At 34.0% G+C, this 21,952-nt stretch overlaps 1 protein-coding gene across 3 annotated transcripts in view; it reads left to right on the plus strand.

Annotated features, from left to right (window-relative positions):
* Positions 1-21,952, plus strand: part of LOC138327904 (low-density lipoprotein receptor-related protein 2-like) — a 93,742-nt gene that overhangs the window by 65,859 nt on the left and 5,931 nt on the right. Inside the window, exons 1-12 of one of the 3 annotated variants that reach the window (XM_069274354.1) lie at positions 75-256; positions 13,730-13,942; positions 14,889-15,069; positions 15,460-15,569; positions 15,936-16,119; positions 16,359-16,540; positions 16,904-17,116; positions 17,522-17,702; positions 18,501-18,610; positions 18,772-18,955; positions 19,417-19,604; positions 19,932-20,144. In XM_069274354.1, coding sequence (XP_069130455.1) covers positions 196-256; positions 13,730-13,942; positions 14,889-15,069; positions 15,460-15,569; positions 15,936-16,119; positions 16,359-16,540; positions 16,904-17,116; positions 17,522-17,702; positions 18,501-18,610; positions 18,772-18,955; positions 19,417-19,604; positions 19,932-20,144 — 2,020 coding nt within the window. In that variant the 5' untranslated portion in view covers positions 75-195. Of the gene's footprint in view, positions 1-74; positions 257-3,922; positions 4,104-13,729; positions 13,943-14,888; positions 15,070-15,459; positions 15,570-15,935; positions 16,120-16,358; positions 16,541-16,903; positions 17,117-17,521; positions 17,703-18,500; positions 18,611-18,771; positions 18,956-19,416; positions 19,605-19,931; positions 20,145-21,952 lie in introns of those variants that run through there. The other 2 variants (XM_069274352.1, XM_069274355.1) reach the window with 2 other exon arrangements.

Raw genomic sequence — 21,952 nt, forward strand, 5'->3', positions numbered from 1 at the left:
TTTAAACCCGACCTAGACGCTTTAAAAGCCCAATGTCAGGCTTCACTGAATCAGTTAACCATTACCATCGGTCACCTGTACTCGTCTGTCAGAACAACTTATAAATAGTCAACGATCACACAAGGTGTAGTGACACAGAGGACGAGTACCTCTTTGGGTATACAGCTCCTAAAGGGGCTAGCACCACTGGTTATCATGGTGACCACAAGGTTCCTGATATGTGTCTGCGTGGTGGTCGGCTTGGCTTTTGGAGAAGGTTAGTCAAAGTCACGTTCTACTACGACTATTTTATCGATTAGATAGAGTAATATTACTCGAAATATATGTTGTGTTTGTTTTTTGACTTAACAGTATTTCATGTGTATAAACACATGCATACCTCAATGATATATTGAGAATTTATAATTTAAAACATTCTGAAGATATATTTTTAAAGATTAGATGGTATTGCAAAGTCAATATTTGTGTACACTTGTTTACAGATCGTAAGTCGTGTCCCCTGATTCCTTATCAGAGCATTATTGTGATAAATTCTACGGTCTTTATGATATGAAGAAACTAGGATGACATATGACTAAATCTATTTTCAATACATTTGCAGAAAAAAATGGCAGATTATATACATATATTAGAAGGCCTACTTAATTTGATATAAGATGTTTATATGTGACGTCATTTATGTTTACTTACATATCTATTGTAACAAATGTGTAACCATATGGGCATTATTTGCAATGAAAGACGCAATTTACGATGAAACATGATATAAGTCGGCGAGGAGTTGTTTATTATCTTTTTATTCATTTGTGGACATTCCCGGTCTTAGCAAGACCAGGAAGTACTCCGTATTTCTCAATCGCATCCATGCGTGGAGAAATTGTACACAACAGCCGCGTATTCCATTTACTATATCCCGGTGTAGAACAGGATAAAATTTACATAAATAAACATATACATTTTAAGGTTGCAAACTGCCAATTTATACAGTGATACTTATGTACCGATTATAAGTGGTAAGAAATCGCATCCTGTTTGTACACATTATTACTTTATATCTCAACCTTACCCATCTAGAACACGGTGGTAAATAGATTATCGTTAATAAAATGATACGGTCTCCCAAACGAAAGAAAATATATCAGTATCGGAAAAATTGTTTAAAGTTAATAATTCCATCTTCAATCGATATTTCACTAGGTAAGCTGATATAGTTTTTAAAAAAAGACAGCCATTAACTTAAACCGCAGAGTTTAACTACACAGCTCCATTCCATATTTGGTCGAGACTCTGGGATCTCATCTACTTTTTGTCCCGAAATTCCTGTGCACTCATGTGTACATTCTCGATAGAATGTAGTCATACGAATCTGTTGCATCTCAAATGGAACGCGCCGTACCTGCAGAACAGTACCGGTACAAGTGGTTCGTTTTCTGAAGCGTACCACTTTGATCTAAGATGGCGGACCCGAGATTTTTCATTTGTGATCGGAATGTTTTGTAATTTCTTTGTTGAAAACAAGACAGAGATTATGTATATCCGATAAAACTACACGGGTTATTTATTTCAATATATTCCGAAATTATCTATGTTTACTTTTATATCAATTTTATTGTATATTCGAAGCGTGTCTTTCATATCGGTGCCATTATGGAAAAATCCAAACGCGTTCCATTTGGCGGTGGCGTATCACTTTAGTACAACTGGTACGAACCGCAAATGGAACGCACGGTTAATAGTCAATATAACTTCAGGTATATTGAAAATAAACGTAAAAAGGATCTACCCACCTATTCTAATTTATAGCAGAATGATGTATACAAACTCACAAAATATATACTGCCCTTTATGTGGAATATCCATATAGAAAACTAACCAGTCGTGTTGCTAATAAACACAGTAGATGTGATTAATGACATTCTCAGCTTCTATAGCCAGCAATGACATTTGAAACTGGCCCATACACCTTACCGCGCTGTGGTGGGTACCATACACAGTGTTACGGAAGGGGAGTGACTATAGCTCTAATGAGGAAGGAGACATCCAAATAATAGTGCATCTGAATTAAATACAGGTGTTCAACTCACCTAAAGCTCCTGGGACATAATATTACATGCCCCGACCTAGGGAAACCCAAATTTACACACAATATCTCATATTATTAAAGATGAATAAAAATAGGTATCAAATCCCTAATTTTCGTTTACCCTATATTGAGTCACTTCAATGAAAGCCTACTTCCATTGACAATTTGTGTACTAATACAACTAACACATCTTGCAGAATAATTTGCAGAATAATTTGCGTGATGCGTATATCATCTTTTGATTTTAATGTCGGAGCTCCACTGAGTTCTAACCTACACGGTGCTTTCAATAAAACATTTACTAAATATAATTTTTATTTATATATAACATTCGACCCAAAGGAATATCTTGCTGTCAATATTTTCTCGGCGATATGAATGTCATTGTCGTTATTCTGAGCTATACATCAAATCAATCAGTCATGTGAAAGGTTTGAAAGTCAACTTTTTAACCGGGGTAGTCTAACCTTGAAAGCGAAATCGAATTCAAAGGTATTTGAATTTACCATGAAGAACATATCTTTTTGATGGAGTTTAAACACCATTACAATACCAGTATATCACAATGCTGGTAACGTTGAGAAATGATGTGTAATACAGTAAACCTCGTTACATACACTAACATCAATCTAGTACGACATACCAAGCACGAAAGTATTGAGATCCCATGTTAGGAACACATGTCAGGCTGATTCAATATTGTGTTGTGCTCGTCTCTACAATTATATTTTATCAATTTTTAGTAGTCCATTGTTACGTAAAATATATATTGAGATATAAGTAAATTAAAAGAGCAGAATATAGCTCGGCTTACTTTAAGAATTTGATAATAATGAACTCTAACGCAAAATAAGCTAAATCGAGTGGAAACCAGTTTCATGTGGAACTGTATCAAAAGCAAATTAAATAAGAAATAACTTTTATTTCTAAATTCGATGTTCCGGTAGACGTTGTTAAGCTAAGTCTGTGTCTGAATTACAAACTGTTAGAAAACAATTTATAAAAAGTCGACACCAGGTTATGGCCATGAAGGTAACCACAAGGTTGAATATGTGTAGTAGTCGGCCAAGTGTGGGGAGGGTTCGGTAACAACGGCCATTTTTTCCCCTAAAATCTTGAACCCAGAACAAAATGTATATCTACTTATATAGTGTTTGTGGTAAAAATTAAATTTACGTAATACATACACGATAACATTAAAATGTGTGTTTCTCATGAGTGGATATTTTGAATATTATCTCTTCGTGTATGATTTATATATTGGTTGCAAAGTAAGAGTCACCAACTCGATACAACATAAGATATATTATAGCAGATTGCCCAGGTACTATCATATTAAATATCAGTCTGTGTGGACCCTCAAATACTACACGTTCTAGCATGTCTTTAGTATTCTAAGTCAGTGTTATTGTATCAAAGGAATTTAAGAAATTGAAATGCATTTTCAAGAAGAACGTTTTCGGAAAGGATATTTCTAATTTAAAGTACTAAACAAAACCTGCATAATCATGCAACCTATATATACGGGTCATATATATGTTAGTTCAGATGACATTCATTGGAGACAGTTTGAAGAATATATCTAAGTCAATGCTATGCATTTAACATCAAGTCATTTGTGTATCCTAATTCAAATAATGAAGGTCCCCCCCCTTGTTGATGTTCTCCCCCCCCCCCCCCTTGTTGATGTTCTCATGTTCCTGATAAAGACAAGACAAGTCGCATAATACTTACAAAATTGAAAAAAAAAATCCCTTATATTTCTTTAAACCCGACCTAGACGCTTTAAAAGCCCAATGTCAGGCTTCACTGAATCAGTTAACCATTACCATCGGTCACCTGTATTCGTCTGTCAGAACAACTTATAAATAGTCAACGATCACACAAGGTGTAGTGACACAGAGGACGAGTACCTCTTTGGGTATACAGCTCCTAAAGGGGCTAGCACCACTGGTTATCATGGTGACCACAAGGTTCCTGATATGTGTCTGCGTGGTGGTCGGCTTGGCTTGTGGAGAAGGTTGGTCAAAGTCACGTTCTACAACGACCTATTTATCGATTAGAGAGTACTATTACTCGAAATACATGGGTTTTTTTTTTTTTTTTCTTTTGTTGATTTTACAGTATTTGTATATATACACATACACACCTTAATGATATATTGAGAATTTATAATTTAAAACATTCTGAAGATATATTTTTTTTAAAGATTAGATGTATGAATTACAATTAGCACCTCAAATTGTGTTGGCAATGCAGACAATATCATCCATTTTGTTTTTAATTTTGCATGTCTTGACGTCACAGTATTGTTATGTTATGTATATACAATATCAAGACCTCTCTCATGCTAACTAAGTGGAACAAACAAAAATATTTTATATTATTCTTATTTATAACAGGGGAATTAAATTTATAAACATTGGATTTATCATAAATGTAGTGAAAGTCAATATTTGTGTACATTTGTTTACAGATCGTAAGTCGTGTCCCCTGATTCCTTATCAGAGCATTGTTATAATAAATTCTACGGTCTTTATGATATGAGGGAACTAGAATGACATATGACTAAATCTATTTTCAATATATTTGCAGAAAAAAATGGCAGATTATATACATATATTAGATGGCCTACTTAATTTGATATAAGATGTTAATATGTGACGTCATTTATGTTTACTTACATATCTATTGTAACAAATGTGTAACCATATGGACATTATTTGCAATGAAAGACGACGATGAAACATGATATTAGTCGGCGAGGAGTTGTTTATTATCTTAATATTCATTTGTGGACATTCCCGGTCTTAGCAAGACCAGGAAGTACTCCGTATTTTACAATCGCATCCATGCGTGGAGAAATTGTACACAACAGCCGCGTATTCCATTTACTATATCCCGGTGTAGAACAGGATAAAATTTACCTAAATATACATATACATTTTAAGGTTACAAACTGCCAATTTATACCGTGATACTTATAAACCGATTATCAGTGGTAAGGAATCGCATCCTGTTTGTATACATTATTACTTTATATCTCAACCTTACCCATCTAGAACACGGTGGTAAATAGATTATCGTTAATAAAATGATACGGTCTCCCAAACGAAAAAAAAATATATTAAATATTAAAAAATATTAAAATATTACTAGGTAAGCTGATATAGTTTAAAAAAAAAGAAAGCCATTAATTTAAACCACAGAGTTTAACTACACAGCTTTATTCCATATTTGGTCGAGACTCTGGGATCTCATCTACTTTTTGTCCCGAAATTCCTGTGCACTCATGTGTACATTCTCGATAGAATGTAGTCATACGAATCTGTTGCATCTCAAATGGAACGCGCCGTACCTGCAGAACAGTACCGGTACAAGTGGTTCGTTTTCTGAAGCGTACCACTTTGATCTAAGATGGCGGACCCGAGATTTTTCATTTGTGATCGGAATGTTTTGTAATTTCTTTGTGTTGAAAACAAGACAGAGATTATGTGTATCCGATTAAACTACACGGGTTATTTATTTCAATATATTCCGAAATTATTTATGTTTACTTTTATATCAACTTTATTGTTACACCGAAAATACTTGGCTATTTATATTCGAAGCGTGTCTTTCATATCGGTGCCATTATGGAAAAATCCAAACGCGTTCCATTTGGCGGTGGCGTATCACTTTAGTACAACTGGTACGAACCGCAAATGGAACGCACGGTTAATAGTCAATATAACTTCAGGTATATTGAAAATAAACGTAAATGGGATCTACCCACCTATTCTAATTTATAGCAGGATGATGTATACAAACTCACAAAATATATACTGCCCTTTATGTGGAATATCCATATAGAAAACTAACCAGTCGTGATGCTAATAAACACAGTAGATGTGATTAATGACATTCTCAGCTTCTATAGCAAGCAATGACATTTGAAACTGGCCCATACACCTTACCGCGCTGTGGTGGGTACCAGACACAGTGTTACGGAAGGGGAGTGACTATAGCTCTAATGAGGAAGGAGACATCCAAATAATAGTGCATCTGAATTAAATACAGGTGTTCAACTTACCTAAAGCTCCTGGGACATAATATTACATGCCCCGACCTAGGGAAACCCAAATTTACACACAATATCTCATATTATTAAAGTGAATAGTAGGGCAAAGGAAACCAGTCTAAATGCATTCTTTGGCCTTCCAAAAGTCATTGCATATCATAATTATGGTCAAGTTCTGCTTGCGGTGTCCAGTTTTGACCATTGAAATTTTGGGGAAGCCCCGTGTAAATTTAGCACAGTTCTAAATATAAATTCGCCAAACTCTTTGAAAACGAGGCTGCGTGGAAATGTCAACATGGGTGTCCACATGTGTTTCTCAGTCGTGTCGGTTTCGTTTCGTGTGATAAACCACTAATGCGGTATGTAAATTGTTGTTTTGAGATGATACATTTGATGCAAATGAAGTATTCTTACATTAATGACAATGCTTTGTAATCATTTTTCGATAAAAGCATCTTTATACATGGAAATCGACACAAATATTCTGCCGATGCAGAGATAGGGCCCCGGCAAGGGGCAATTATTGCAGCATCGCATTCGTCGTATTTTACATCAACCGAATCATGAAGGTTAAATACAAATAATCGTAACATAATTTCCCATTTAAAACCACACGAAAACGTTCCATACAACGTCCATGCATGTAGCTGTCAAAGATGTGAAAATACATTAGCTCATACATAGATATTTTACAAGTACAATATATGTGTTCAATTATTCGTGTAGTTTTTTGCAGAGATTTAATTAAATTATATATGTCTCTGGGTTTTTTTTTGTAAACAATATTTGAGTTCTGGAGAGAGATGACATAATGTCCAGCTGGAAGGAAAGAAACTTTTATGATGTATATGTATTGTACAATGTATATATGTAAACGTACATTCCATGTAGCTGCTATAGAATTACAAATAGGAAATTCTCTCAAACATTGATAATATTTAATTCTTCACATTCATGTAGGCCTGTGCTGTGAGAATTAAGGATGTATTCTTCTGAGGTTTCAGTCCCGTTGAAGTCTCGTTTCAACATAGATCAAAGAAGTTATGAGATTTTCAAATATGATTTATCAGTATCTGTACCAAGTTGCCAGACGCAAGTTTTGTCAAAAAATTACATTTCTATTTTTAGTAGATTTTTTTATACAGGGATTTTAAGAAATGGCCCATTTGGCGGCCATTTTGAAATTGTGTCTTTTTTCGCTTCAAGTAGAGCCACAGTTTTATCATTTTTTACTGAAATTGTTTTTACTTAAATCATCACTGCGCCAGCATTTTTTAGCTCTATTTAGCTAATTTTTGCTGCAAATCGTTACTTGGTTCCTAGTAATTAAAATATTGAGCATTAATATGTGAAACGAAACACTTTTGTGACTTTATGTTTACATTTAATGCTCATTTGGGCACTTTTATTTTTTACTCTAAAATACTAAAAATAACAAAAATTCAAATGGGGCAAAAAAGTAAGCACACGGACCCCCAATTTTTCTTCCTGATTTAGAAAGAACAACCGTTTCCCTATTGACATGGAAAATAATAACAAAAGTTTAATACCAGAACTTTTTCTATAAAGTGTTAAATTTGGCAAAAATGGCTGAAAATGGTGCATTTTGTAGCTCAAAATTAAGGGGTAGGGGTAGCATATGTTATTATTCTGAGAAAAAATATTAGTCTAATTGATCAAAACTGGTATATTTTTCAAGAAGACTACTAGAAAATGAATTCTACAAACATTCATACATATCAAACACCTCATTAGGAAATTATGGCTTTAATCTCTATCTTATATGGTCAAAACGGCAAAATTCCCATAAAATCCAATATTTTGTCAACTAGGTGTCTTTGAGTGACAAAAGCTCAAAAACAAGCACACGGACATATGTTTTTTCTTCCATTTCCTTTTATGGTATGAACTCCTTTTTCCAAAAATCTATATGAGAAAAAAAGTTTAATACAAGAAAATTTTGACTTCTCAGAGGTGTACATCCTTAACACATCATATATAATTCCAGAAAACATATAGGCCTACATGTATGTTACTTTCCTTTTCTGTTGTTTCCTGTTCTTTTTTGTGCTCTGGAGAAAAAGATGATTGAGTTGGAAGAAAAATAATTAATTAAGAGAAATGTGTACCACAGTACTTTGTCTGTAGCCGAGGGGTTCTATACTGTTTTAATAGTCCAGTAATTAATAATTAAATTGAAAATTTCAAAATTAAGATGAAATTGTAAATTCCATTTTTGAATGAAGTGGTTCCCCTCCTTTGAGAGTACACAGTGTGTATACCCTTTTTGGTTTTTAGGAATAATACCTGAATAGGAACCTGAAATAACATGACAATCAATCAGGTATGTGTGTGTTGTGGGGTGGGGGCTAAAAGACAGAAGAATCATGAGGTTGGGAAGTTGTAACTTGGGTGGGGGGTGGAAATATAGAAGAAATAGCTACAGATAACTGGAAGTGGAAGGGTGCTTTATCATTGATCTGGTCATTGCATATTTGGGGTTTACATGGCTTTTTTTTGGTTATTTAGTCTCATTGATTTTGGAGCAACTTTGAATCCATATGGTACTGTATATCTTTCTTTTTTCCATGTGCAGCTATTTCTTCTGTATTTCACCCCCCGCCCAAGTTACAACTTCCCAATAGGTACCACTTTTTTGTTTAGAACTCAAATCAAAGACAGATGTACATAGTACTACATACTACATTTTAGTCTATGTGTTTGTAATCACTGTTACTACAGTATTAATACATAAATGGTCTATGTACAAGTTACACATAGACAATAAATGTGAAATTTGGTTCAGACAAAAAGATTTGTAACATTTCAGATAACTTGCTAGTTTTATGGTTTGATTTATATGTTGAGTCTACTCTTGTAAAGTAGAATTTAGAAATCCTAAGACAATGGTATCTATATTGCTATATGTAAAAAAATCCTTATATTTTAAAAGTAATTGAAAAGCTATCTCACAAGCCCTGACAAACAAATGGGCAGGCATATGGATGCAAGAATTATAATCACTGGATCTAGAGGACTAATATAAACAAATATTTCTACAAAGTTAAACAATGAAAAAGTATTGCATCATAATTTTATTTAATGACTACAGTTGAAAGAAACATTTAATAACTTAATACTGTTTAAATGTTCTGTTCATGATCTTATAGGTCCATATTGGTAAAGTTTACTTTCAAGAGCACTCAAATCAACATTCTTCAGTCTTCATATGATGCTAATTGTATGTACATGTATATGTATACATACACTTGTATACAGGTCCAAGGGATGAACTTTCTGTATTCATGTCACTATGCATGCATGGTGCCTGAAAAAAAAGAACCAACATTTTTTTATATCTGTTGAATATGACAAAAATTGAAATGATCAATTTCAAATATATATAAATGAATAAATGTAGGTTCATTCTACAGGTTTTTTTTTTTATTTTAGAGAAAACATTTTATAAGTTGTGAATGTGTCACTGATGCATTTAATAGAATCACATATTGTTTCAAAAAAGATACAAAATTCATTATCTATAGTTCCAACAAAAATTCAGAATAATTATAAATGATACATGGCTGCAGTACATTTCAACTCTGTAAAGTTTGTCATATACACATGAACCAGGTACAGTTGTAATAAATATACAAACACTATTTATTATCATGACCAGAAATAATACTGTATGTGTCCTCCAAATATATCTAAAGAACAAGCTAAAACCTACATGTACATATGTATATGTGTATATCAGAACGTATACAATACAATTTTACCAATTAACCTACAATGTAAATCCTACATACAATTTATGTGTATAACACTACCAGAACATATACAGAACAATAATTTACAAATTAAAAATCTATAAATATATACATCAGAACTGTATGAATTGACCGGTAGCATAATATTATAGATTGATTGAAACAAATCTTAGCTTGATAATGCACTAGCGGTTACATTCTAACTGTACATGCTACAGGGCATTCATTACCCCTAAAGAGGCCCCACGAAAGAACCTCTATTTACCCCAGGGTTACGTTTTACGCGATTGGGGAACAGGTATGAAACATGTGACCATATGTGACCACTCATTCATGAAAAAATACTGTTAGGGACTATTTACATAATGATCAAAATACGAAGACTCACTCACTATCAGCTGAGCAGGGAGTACCGGGTAGTAGGCCTAGGTGTACGTACAGTAGCGGTCCGGAGCCGCGTGCTCGTTTGAACTGTTCTCTTCACTATAAGAAGTTGTATTAACACTCTCCATGCGTCGTAATGTTTGAGTCATTTGTTGGGATTGTCGCTGCTCCATTGCCTTTCCTTTCGCATTTAGGTGAGTCAGTTGGTTGTTTTGGCGGAAACCTTTTGGTTCAAAACTAAGGTAGCCATGTTTTGTTTACTACGGAGAGTGGTGGATGTTGCGCATGCGTTAAGATTGAACTGCACTGATAGCCGGTCGGGAGGACGCATTAGGATTCCCATAATAAATATTAATTTCTTCGCATACAGAGCGATTTTGATGGGAGATTTTATTTTTCTATTTCATAAGAAATTATACTGGATATATTAACACCATTTTACCGATTTTAGCCCTTCTTTGCCCGACAATATCTCATATTATTAAAGATGAATAAAAATAGGTATCAAATCCCTAATTTTCGTTTACCCTATATTGAGTCACTTCAATGAAAGCCTACTTCCATTGACAATTTGTGTACTAATACAACAAGTGTGAAATCTGAGTTTTTACACTTGGAATGCAACTTTTAAGTAACTGACATTGATAGCTTCAGTACAGAATAGCTTGGTGGACATCGGATTATAAGGGCGTAGCCCTTCGTACCCGAACGAAGATAACACATACATGAAAATATAAGAAAAAAAAACTTCCAAATTCAATCCTACACACTGACAGCTTCTGTTTGCGGCCGCCATTATTTACCCAATATAAAAAAAATCCCATCAGCATGATTGCGAGGCTTTGAAGTCAGCTCATTAAATTATCGAGCGGTTCAAACTTTTTATGATCCGAAGAACGTTATCTTCATCCGACAGAAGCTTAGTGCTATTGCTCTTTTATTTGCAAGCGTTCAAGTGACTTGGCGAAACACAGATTTTCGCCTCACTAACGACACTTAGTCCCCAACATAAAAATAAACTTGACGTTTCGACCTAATACCAAAATTGTGAATAATACATGATATGTACGCCAGGATGTTAATTTTATTCAATATATTTGTATTTTTAAAATGACAAAATAAATAATTTAGGTATAAATTTGAGAATATATTTGTATTTTTAAAATGACAAAATAAATAATTGAGGTATAAAATTTGAGTCATACGAAATGTTGAATGTTAAATGTTCAAAAAGCATGAGGCGAAACGTCTGGGGCGAATTTTTAAAGTCCAAAACAGTATAAACATAGACATATCGGACTTACATTAAAATTTTTCAAAAATAAAATACATTGTGTTAATTTGAATGAATACAATTTTATTATTTATATAACAAAATGAATCGATTAATAAAATTCGAATCAAACTTATTTAGAATGTAGACTATTAGTTAGCTGTGGGGCGAAACGTCCGGGACATGTCGACTCAACGCCCAATTTTTTGGCGAAACGTCCGGGACATTCGTGTCGTTTGCTACACCAGTCTAGTGCTGTACGCTATTCAGCTTGAAATCAGGACTTTGAGTAGAATAGTAATGTATTCAAAACACAAGTTTGTGATTAAAGAGTCAAGTTTATCTCCAGAACGTCCATCACTGCCAACTGGAAACTTTATTAACCATGATTTGATTATTTTTCCCATTTTAAAGATTTTGCGAAATTCGCTTAAACAACTATCAAGCACGACCATAGCTATTTGGCTCATTCTAGTACAGTTGATCGTAACAGTTACCCATTTGATCTTACAGACAATCTACTGTCAGTGTACCATTGATCAAAAATCCTCTGCTGAAGCGCTGAATATAAACAAATCAAATTTATCCACCCATGCAGGAGAAAATGAACGTCAATCATGATCATGTTTATTCCAAAGAAGGTGATGTTCATCTGACAGATAACAAACCATGTCAACCACCTCATCGCGTAGTTGATAATGTTTATTCTAAAGTAGGTGATGTTAATATGACGAATCACAAACCATGTCAACCAACTCATCGCGTAGTTGATGTACCAGGTGATGGGAATATGTTTCTTTTCGTGTGTCAATTACTTAATGCATGGGGATTTCAATCACTCAAATGACCTTAGGCTCTTAATTTGTGAACATATATACAACAACTGGGATTTCTTTAAGGATTATATTTCTCTTCACCATGACATACACACACAAGAAACATACCGGACTGCAATGATAAACAAGTCTTCGTGGGCAACTAACGACACCAGTAAATAGTTCAATGTATCAGCACTTGAATGGTTAAAAAGCATAATCCATCCAAGCACCTTGGTAAACGAAGATAGATTGTGTCATAGGGTTGATAAAACTTTTACGAGGGCTGGATCTCAGCATAGTCAACGTTTACAAAGGCTGTGTGAAGAAACCAGGAATCAAAATTATGAAAATTGTTTTCTCCGGAAGCTTTTCAGGCCTTGTAAATGAAAGTTGAATCCCATTCTATTGACAGCGTTATTGAAGAGTAAACATGTCAATGTTTTGTAGACATGTGCTATATATACACGTATTTTCAACGAATATCGTCTTGCACATGTTGAAATTTATTTTTAATTTCAAGGAAAAAAAACTTTCTGTCAAGTTTATCTGCTGTCAGGTTGGGGACTTCATACTATAATAATATTCACTTTTGTCGTATTGTATAAATTCTGACAATTTGCATATTTGGTTACTCAAACATCTGGTTGCGGCCTTTAAGGCCTTGCCTTCAGTCAAATTATATATTTAAATGCTACCAGTCAACAAGAGAAATGGGTATAGATTGGTAACAGAATATATGACGAGATTATTAAAACCTTCTCTACAATTTTACCTCGTATAACGATGCTGACGACCAAACACATATCTTATCCAATTTAACTAGATATAATGTTTATATACTTGAAAGAGAGTGATTTTTGCTATTCATGTTCTTATGGAATACCATAGAATATATTACTTATAACCAGGGTATTGATTAAAATACATGGTATGTCCTGTTCTTTACTTTTCGTTTTAAACATCTTTGATCCACATCCCTTTAATTTCACCAAAACATCTTATGAAGTCTCCACCTTTTAGTACCTTCAGTATTTTAATAAATGTTAGGCACTCATTCGAAAAAGTCGTTTAACCGACATTTACATTGTCAATGTTGCATAGTTCGCTTGCTCCTTTATAACGTCTGGGCTTGTTTATTTACGTTCGGATCTCATTTTACCATTGACAATAAAACATGTTTCAATCAAAATCCGTTCGAATTTTGAATGAGTATGAGTTATTTTATAGAGTTATGTTATATTGATCATTATTACATGTAATTATTTACGGGTAAATTGCTATAAAGTGATAAAGTATACTAGCGATGCCTAACAAATATGGTATTCTCTCACTTTATAGACACAAATGGATTTTTCCTACTGGCTGGAGCTACCGGGAATACTGTTCATAAACTTGAGCATGGATCTTTTTCATCAATAAATGTTTCGGTGGATATAACTACGATGGCGTTCGACCCTTTATCGAGAAGGGTATACTATGGATATGAGTTCAGTATTCATCTGTACAGTATGGGACTGGATGGTACTAAAGTCAGGATGGAGGCCACGACAGGTATAGCTGTTTGGTTTACTGTAAATTTACACTAAATTATAGGAATGGTTGTTTAGGTCGAGTTACATCTCCCCACATGCATTGGTGTTTGATGATTAAAGACAATATCTTGGGGGAGGGGAACCTTTCTGTTTCCTCTTCTTCATTTTTGTTACATATGTGGATATGAAGGATAGGAATATTCTACCCGAGGGTCACAAAATGTAGTAAAACCCGAGGCTTCCGAGAGTATTTTTCTTTCATACCTCGTTTTATTGCAAATTTACAACTATCCAAAATCTTTTTGTGGCGATACATGGATTTTGGCATTTAAGCCGCAAGTCTATCAGTTAGCTTTTTTTAAACAGAAATTAGAAACAGCTGTGTGTGCTGAGGATATCAGGTTGAACCCAGGAAAGCTTCTGGACGAAGCTTATCAATAAGAGGGGGATTATGTGACGATACACGGACATTGGCATTAATATTCCAGCCGCATAGCACATCAACTAGGTTTTGTGGCTACGCGGATGAGTGTTGGTACTGTATATCGTAGTTAAGCAACAAGGAGCGCGGCCCACTCTTGGATAGGTGACCACTCCGTTGGTTTGGGCTCCAGTCTCAGAATGTTATATTTTCAGAGCATTTCTAATTAAATTCTTTGTATCAAATATCAAAGAAACACAATTTAATAAAGCAAGACAATTTATTGACCCGTGCCCTATCTGGGCCTCGATCTACGGCACCCAATTGCGGCACCCAATTGCCAAGCCAAACATACCTGCACCTTCTACCACTGCGCCACATCCACATCTCCATTATATATATATTATTCTTTCCAGAAATTAATTGAATTGTTAATTTATTGAAAAAAGTATATGTAAGTTACAAATCTATTTTCAAATGAACATCATTGTTCGAGTTAAAAAAATACTCAACAGATTCCATATTTTATTTACTTTATTTTCAGATTTGTACGTTCAAGCTATAGCAATAGACAGCATTGCGGGTGACATATTTGTGTATTCACCGGGACACACGGGTAAAATTTACCGGGTAAGAATGGGACTGGAGCCTACTCTTGATCAGAGTAACATCATTCATACAGAGGAACGGGAAGTCTTTGATTTGGCTGTAGATTCCATAACTGGGTAAACTATTCCCTTATTCTCTCTACGAAATAAAAACATATTACCAATGTCTTTTTATTACATAACTTCAAATATGTGTGTAAAATATACGTTATGTTTGTTATATTTAAAACTGTCGTTTACATGTTTATATATTAGTTTTAATACATCTGGAGAGTTAATATTCAAATTTGTTATTGATCATGGAAATATATATTTTATGTTTGTTTATTTTATACATAGGTTCTTCAGGACATTACTTTTGGTATTAGAAAATGGTGTTTCATATAAACGTTCACATGCATGTATCTATTTCAATACATTTGACCAATTATTTTTTTTTTGTTCTTGATCATAAACATGCCTTATCATGTTTTATATTTGTTTAAATTTGCATATATGGTTTTTCAGAACGTTATTTTGGGGATCAGACCATGGTGTTTGGCAGTCTAGTTATAATGGAACAAACAAGAGAAATCTGCTGTCAGAGTCAGGGTATAACCATGGCATCACGGTGGATGGTACGTAGATTTAACATGTAGCGTTTGTACATTGATCGCAATGTTTCCTTTGTTCGTACCTTAATTATAATAATGTATACATTTGAAAAGATGCTTGTTTAAGAAATTTAGATTTCATGCAGTCATGTGGATTAGAGATTTGAAAAATCACTGTTAAAAGAAGCATTAAATGAAAAACTCATTTAAGAGTCAGTATCAAAATATTCTCAACTTTAGAAGTATCGTATATAAACGGAGTTGGTGTTTTCTTATTTAAATGATTCTACCAATTTTAAAAGAGAAAACAGTTTCGAAGAATCCAAAAATAAAAGTAATATTCTGATCCATTACTCGAATGATATTAAGCTGACTGCATTATGATTTCAGACGATTACGTTTACGTAATCAAACAACACAGAATCTTCAAGATCAGTCGATCACAGGATTTATCATTGACAGAGATCGTTGACATGGGGAGTTCCACGAGAGCCGACAGCTTAATTATATTGGGGAAAAGTCTATATATCGGTATTTCGGATTGTGTTTACCAACCTGTCAGTGTTTGTAAGAGGTAACGTATTTTACACATCACGACACATATATGTACATGTATATCTTGTATATCAACAGAAGAGGCGATTTCTGTTTTATTCTATCGCCAGACTTCCCTATATTATTTGTGTATTTTCGGGGGAAAAATGTGTGGCAATCCAAATTAGATTTTACAAAACTAATTCAGCTATTAGATATGCTATGAGCCTCACACTATAATATTTTCAGCAATATCATTTAAATGTTTTTCAAACACAGCTTCATTGCAACTGTGCAAACAAATGGAACAGGATATAGAAAAGTAAGTCCGGAAGTATCATCAGATAGTTATGGGTATGACGTCACAGTTGTGTTTGTACCGAACTTCGACAATAACACAGCAATAACGAAAGCAACAACGACCGCAGCATCAACAACAGGTGTGGCAAAAGAAACATCAGGTAATGTGCTACCAAGATAGAGTCTCGGACGGAAAGGTGTAGTTTGAGGGTGGACAGAAATGATAATTTGAAATTAATTAATTTCTGATGAGAAATTTCAAAAAATGAAATACATAATAGTTAATTTGGAATCAAGTAATGATAGTTAGTGTAGCAACAATATGTTATAGAAATTAAGATGTTTTCGTTTTGAGATTTTATTACATTCACTGAAAATCTTCCCTGTCCTGTAATGTGCTATTATCATATAATAATTATATATCCTTTATAAAATGAAATACAGAATGATCAAATGGCTGCCATTTTGTGGTCCATCAGCGACCTTTATTTTAGATACACAAACTTACTTCTCTGTTATTGCAGTGATCCCTGACGGTCTGTTTTTATTGAGTACTGGAGATGCTCTATATAAACTACAGAACGACTCTTCCTCCCTAATACCTACAACCACAACCTCTGTTGACACCATAGCATATGATCCTATATCCGAAAGGATATATTTTGGGTCAGTGAACAGTATTTACTTGTACAGCATGAGACTGGATGGAACTGACGTCAGAGAGGAGGCCACAACAGGTGAGAGTATTTTCCATAATCTTCCTGGTCGCAGGTGCAAATTGCACTGTCGTTAATTTACCACTAAATTTATTAAAAAAAGATTAAAAAAAATAAAAAGCGTACATGTAGACGAACAGTAGAATTTTCACATGTATTACCAATTATTGAATATAATATAAACGATTGCTTTCATTATACATATATTTATATTTATATTTATAAACCTGGAGTAACGACAGAAAAATGTTCATCTTGGATCGAGACCGGAAGCTCTACAGTTTAATTATTTGATTAGGATTAATTAGAATAATTTCAAAATTAATGTATTGGGTGTTTGGTTATTTAAATAAATGTTAATAATAGACTCCAGTACCAGATTAGTATAAAGACCTCAGCATGAAATGTAAATATGATTATTTTCAGATTTGTACGTTCAAGCAATTGCCATTGACAGCGATGCTGGTAACATTTTTGTGTACTCACCGGGATACACGGGTAAAATTTACCGGGTTAGAATGGGACAGGAGCCTACTCTTGATCAGAGTAATATCATCCATACAGATGCGAAGGAGGTCTTCTTTTTAGCTGTTGATCCCAAGACCAGGTAAAGCTTCAGGCAAATTCCATACAAAAATCCAAGCCTTTTTTATTTCAGTTAAAAGATGCTAAACCCCCTATTAGAAACAGGAACAGACGAGTTAATATTTTTTCTGCAATAACACTATTACCATTATAACTTTTTTATTATACTTCAGAATAAAATTATCTAAAGTAATTAACTACATCCCGAAAAAATCCATGGCACTATGCCCTATATGGAATGTGGTACTGATTGTTCAGACAACAAAAGCAACATAAATAACTGTGTTCTTATTAGATATTTATATATAAATATATCAATTATGGACCCTTGTTGAGGTCCATATGGTGTTATATTGCCCGAGTAGGATAAGTAATGATCAAGGGAGTTACCCGAGGTCATTATTTTACATTTTTCAAGGGCGCTAAAAACACCATATGAACCGAAAGAAAGATTTTTAAGTTTTATATTACATATGTCGTTTCTTTAACAAATTTCAAAAACAATCTCTTATGTGCATATTAATTACAAGAAAAGTATTGGTCAAAGAACGACACCCTGAAGAAGTCAGCATTTGGGAAATGAAGTCGAAAAGGAATATTGACTCGGTGTGAAATGGAAACATTGAGTCAATGTTTTATATATTGAAAGCCACGTAACCATTTTTCATAACATATCTAATATCGAAAATTAAATATAAAATAATTGTCCAAATGATAAATATTGATCATATTCCGTCATCAGTGAAGCAAATTCTTTCCGTTGTGTTACCTGTTAATGCGTTTGACACTACATCTGTATTCGTTATTTCGTATTTTACAGGAGTTTATTTTGGGGATCAACTTCAGGCGTATGGCAATCCAATTACGATGGGACAAACAAGAAAATTCTCTTATCGGAACCTGGATACTACGATGGTATTGCAGTCGACGGTATGTATGTATGATATCCATCCACATAGATTAGTTTGTTGAAAACGAGCAATATTCAACAATTAGTTACCGATTCCTATTAATTCAAATTGAAGATGGATTGCAATAATATGACAGAAAAAATATATATTTTTTTCACATTTAATATGATTTTGTTTCAGATGGTAACGTTTATGTTATCAAACATAACAGAATATTAAAGATTGAAAGATCAATGGATAATTCAGTTACCGAAATTCATGAAGTTGTTGGTTCCAGTACGGCAAAGAGTTTGGCCGTTGACGGCAATAGTCTTTACTTTGGTGTTTCGGAATGTGTAAACAGGCCTACCACCATTTGTAACAAGTAAGTGATTAAGTTAAAGAAGAATTAAAGTGTCAACACATTTTTTTCATTGTTTCCATGCCATTGTAAATCTGACTATGATTGAATGAATCATTAAATTATTATATGATGGTGTTAACAAATTTTATACCTTTATCACAGAGAAAAAAAGAACCGACGCTTGCGTTACTTATTGTTTAACCACAATCCCTTGATTAATCAATGGAATCGAATTAATATTTAAATGCATTTTGTTTGATCTAGTAAACTGAAAAATAAAAAGCAATGATGTCATTATTTTTTTTAATTTCATTGGGTTATGAGGATTTTTTTTGTTAGAATCGATTACTCGGGGTCGTAGTGAGCGATACAACAAAGCAGTTAATCTGATTTTTTTTATACAATGTTAGATTTGATATTTATAACGATTTGTTTTACATTTGAATTTGGGTTTGATTACTTCACCATTATTTTGTGCACAGGTCTATAGCTACCGTGCAGACTGACGGGGCGGGTTTGAAGTATATCTTACCTACAGTTTCATCAAGTAACTATGGTGATTCAATTACACTAGTGTATGTAAATAGTCCGAACGTAGAAATGACAGCAACAACTACATCAACAACAACATTAGCAGCAGGAAATCCGAATGGTAATACTAAAACAACAGGTGCGTTGTGGTGACATAATTTATTTATATTAATATGGTATGATATATACTGATAAATTAATGGCAACTTTAAACGTAAATTGTACAAAATGCTGACGTCATGACCTTGACATTCACGTTGTGCACCGACTTGAAACATATTTGTAAAAAAACTTTCAATTTCTCGTTAAACTTTCCTATTTATTTATTTGAAGTTTTCATTCGTTTTATTCATTTTGAATAAAGGTTCAGTTAATTATATAATATAAAAAATTAACAAACCAAAATATTCATAATTGTTCATCTTTCTGAATCATTCAGTTAAACACTATATAACACTATTGACAGTGGTAAATGGTCAATTCCTTCTTGCCGGAGCTGAGCGAAATACCCTCTATATACTACAAGATAATGAGTTCATACCAGTTCCAGTTTCCATTGATATTCATTCCATGGCATTCGATCCTTTATCAAGACGGGTATATTGTGGATCCTTGTACAGTATCTACCTGTACAGCATGAAACTGGACGGAACTGACGTCAGGATGGAGGCCACGACAGGTATAGACGTTTGGTTAACTCCAATATATTTTGTTACACGCGTCATGTACAAGTGTGGAATTCAAGTAGAATAGGCAACGCATTTCGTATCATTATGTTGCCATTTTTAATAGGAGGTTTTTTTTTGTATTTAGATATTAAAGAGTTATCTGTCCTTGCGAATGGGTAATGCTTATTACTTCATGTTTTGTGAACGTGGTGCCATCTCTTAATGGAATACAATGTAATGTCAGACGTCACCATTGATATATTCCCGCAAGTGCAGATACGTGTGTAACATGCAAATACAATGAAGTAAAGTTGAGATTTGTATCCGTTGGAAACAGTGGTCCCCATAGCAAATACAGCTATTAGATTCAACTGACTTGGCAAATAATATTTTACTTTCTACCAAATTACGTCGTGTTATTCCACTCATTTCAATGAATATACATGCTGGTTGTTGGATGCATATATTAAAAAGAGCGCAGCTCTATGCTCGGCCTAACAGATTAACTAGTTTAACTATAAAAAGTGTGTGAGCATTCCAATACGTTGCAGTACCTCTTTGACTTTGAAATCGTGTCCAGCAGGAAAAGTCTCGCGTCTCCATGTAGGCAGCTCTAATAATGCTTGTTATCAGCGCGACGATATTTGAAATATACTCTAAAGACAAAATGTGTCATTAGGACATTACGGCCATAAAACTTTTTGCCAAAGATGGCGCCACATACATCCGCACATTTTTGATACAAGGCATGTTGCCAGGTTTTTGGCCTAAGAGAGAAATAAGCGACCATCGAAACTATTCCAGTTGAATATATTTCTTTTCTTTCTGTATATGTCGATTGTTGATATATTGCTTACCACAAAGCATCCAACAAAAGTGTTGAATAATTGCTTTGAAAACATGAAGGATCGGACTAAAAATTTAGAAAATTTTTATCTCATTCTGAGGTTATAATCCTACCTATAATACGTTTTTATGTAACTGTGCTCTTCTGAGGTTTTGGCTTAAAATCATATTATTCCACTAGTGGAATATTACCTTTCGGACCTTTATTTTGTGTAGATTTTAAATTTTGAACCGAACTACTATTTTCACACAAATAATTAGCGTCAGCAATTATTGTATGACATCATACTGATGTACAAATGTAGACCGATCGCTACTTGGTTTGGTTTGATTAGTTTAACGTCCTTTTAACAGCCAGGGTCATTTAAGGACGTGCCAGGTTTGTTGATGGAGGAAAGCCGGAGTATCCGGAGAAAAACCACCGGCCAGCGGTCAGTACCAGCGGTCAGTACCAGCGGTCAGTACCTGGCAACTGCCCCACATGGGATTCGAACTCGCGACCCAGAGGTGGAGGGCATATGGTAATATGTCGGTACATCTTAACCACTCGGCCACCGCGGCCCCAAATCGCTGCTTAAAATCAAGCAGCTTTTTTTATCGCTGCTTGAAATTGGATATGCGACGGCATCGGAATGTATGATTTTTTATTCGTAGCATTTACTATCGACTCAAAATACTCGTCAGTGAGATATCTATCTGTACAATGACATTTCTGTTGAGTTTGTTAGAATTGAAGCACATATGCTTCGCTTGAACTGGTTTGATTATTATTTGCCGTAAACATGTTCGCATGTAGTTCGACAACGAGAAGTTTATTGCTTAAGTTCATGTATAAATTTCTTTTGTAAAAGGCGTTTAATGTGGTTTTACTGTTAATAATTAAATTGGTTTGGTTTTAGTTTTTAGCATTGATATATATTCAACAATCATTCATTGTGTAATCGCTATATGTAAAACATCCTCATAACAATTC

This window comes from Argopecten irradians, chromosome 7, assembly GCF_041381155.1.
Source record: "Argopecten irradians isolate NY chromosome 7, Ai_NY, whole genome shotgun sequence".
Lineage (NCBI taxonomy): Eukaryota > Metazoa > Mollusca > Bivalvia > Pectinida > Pectinidae > Argopecten > Argopecten irradians.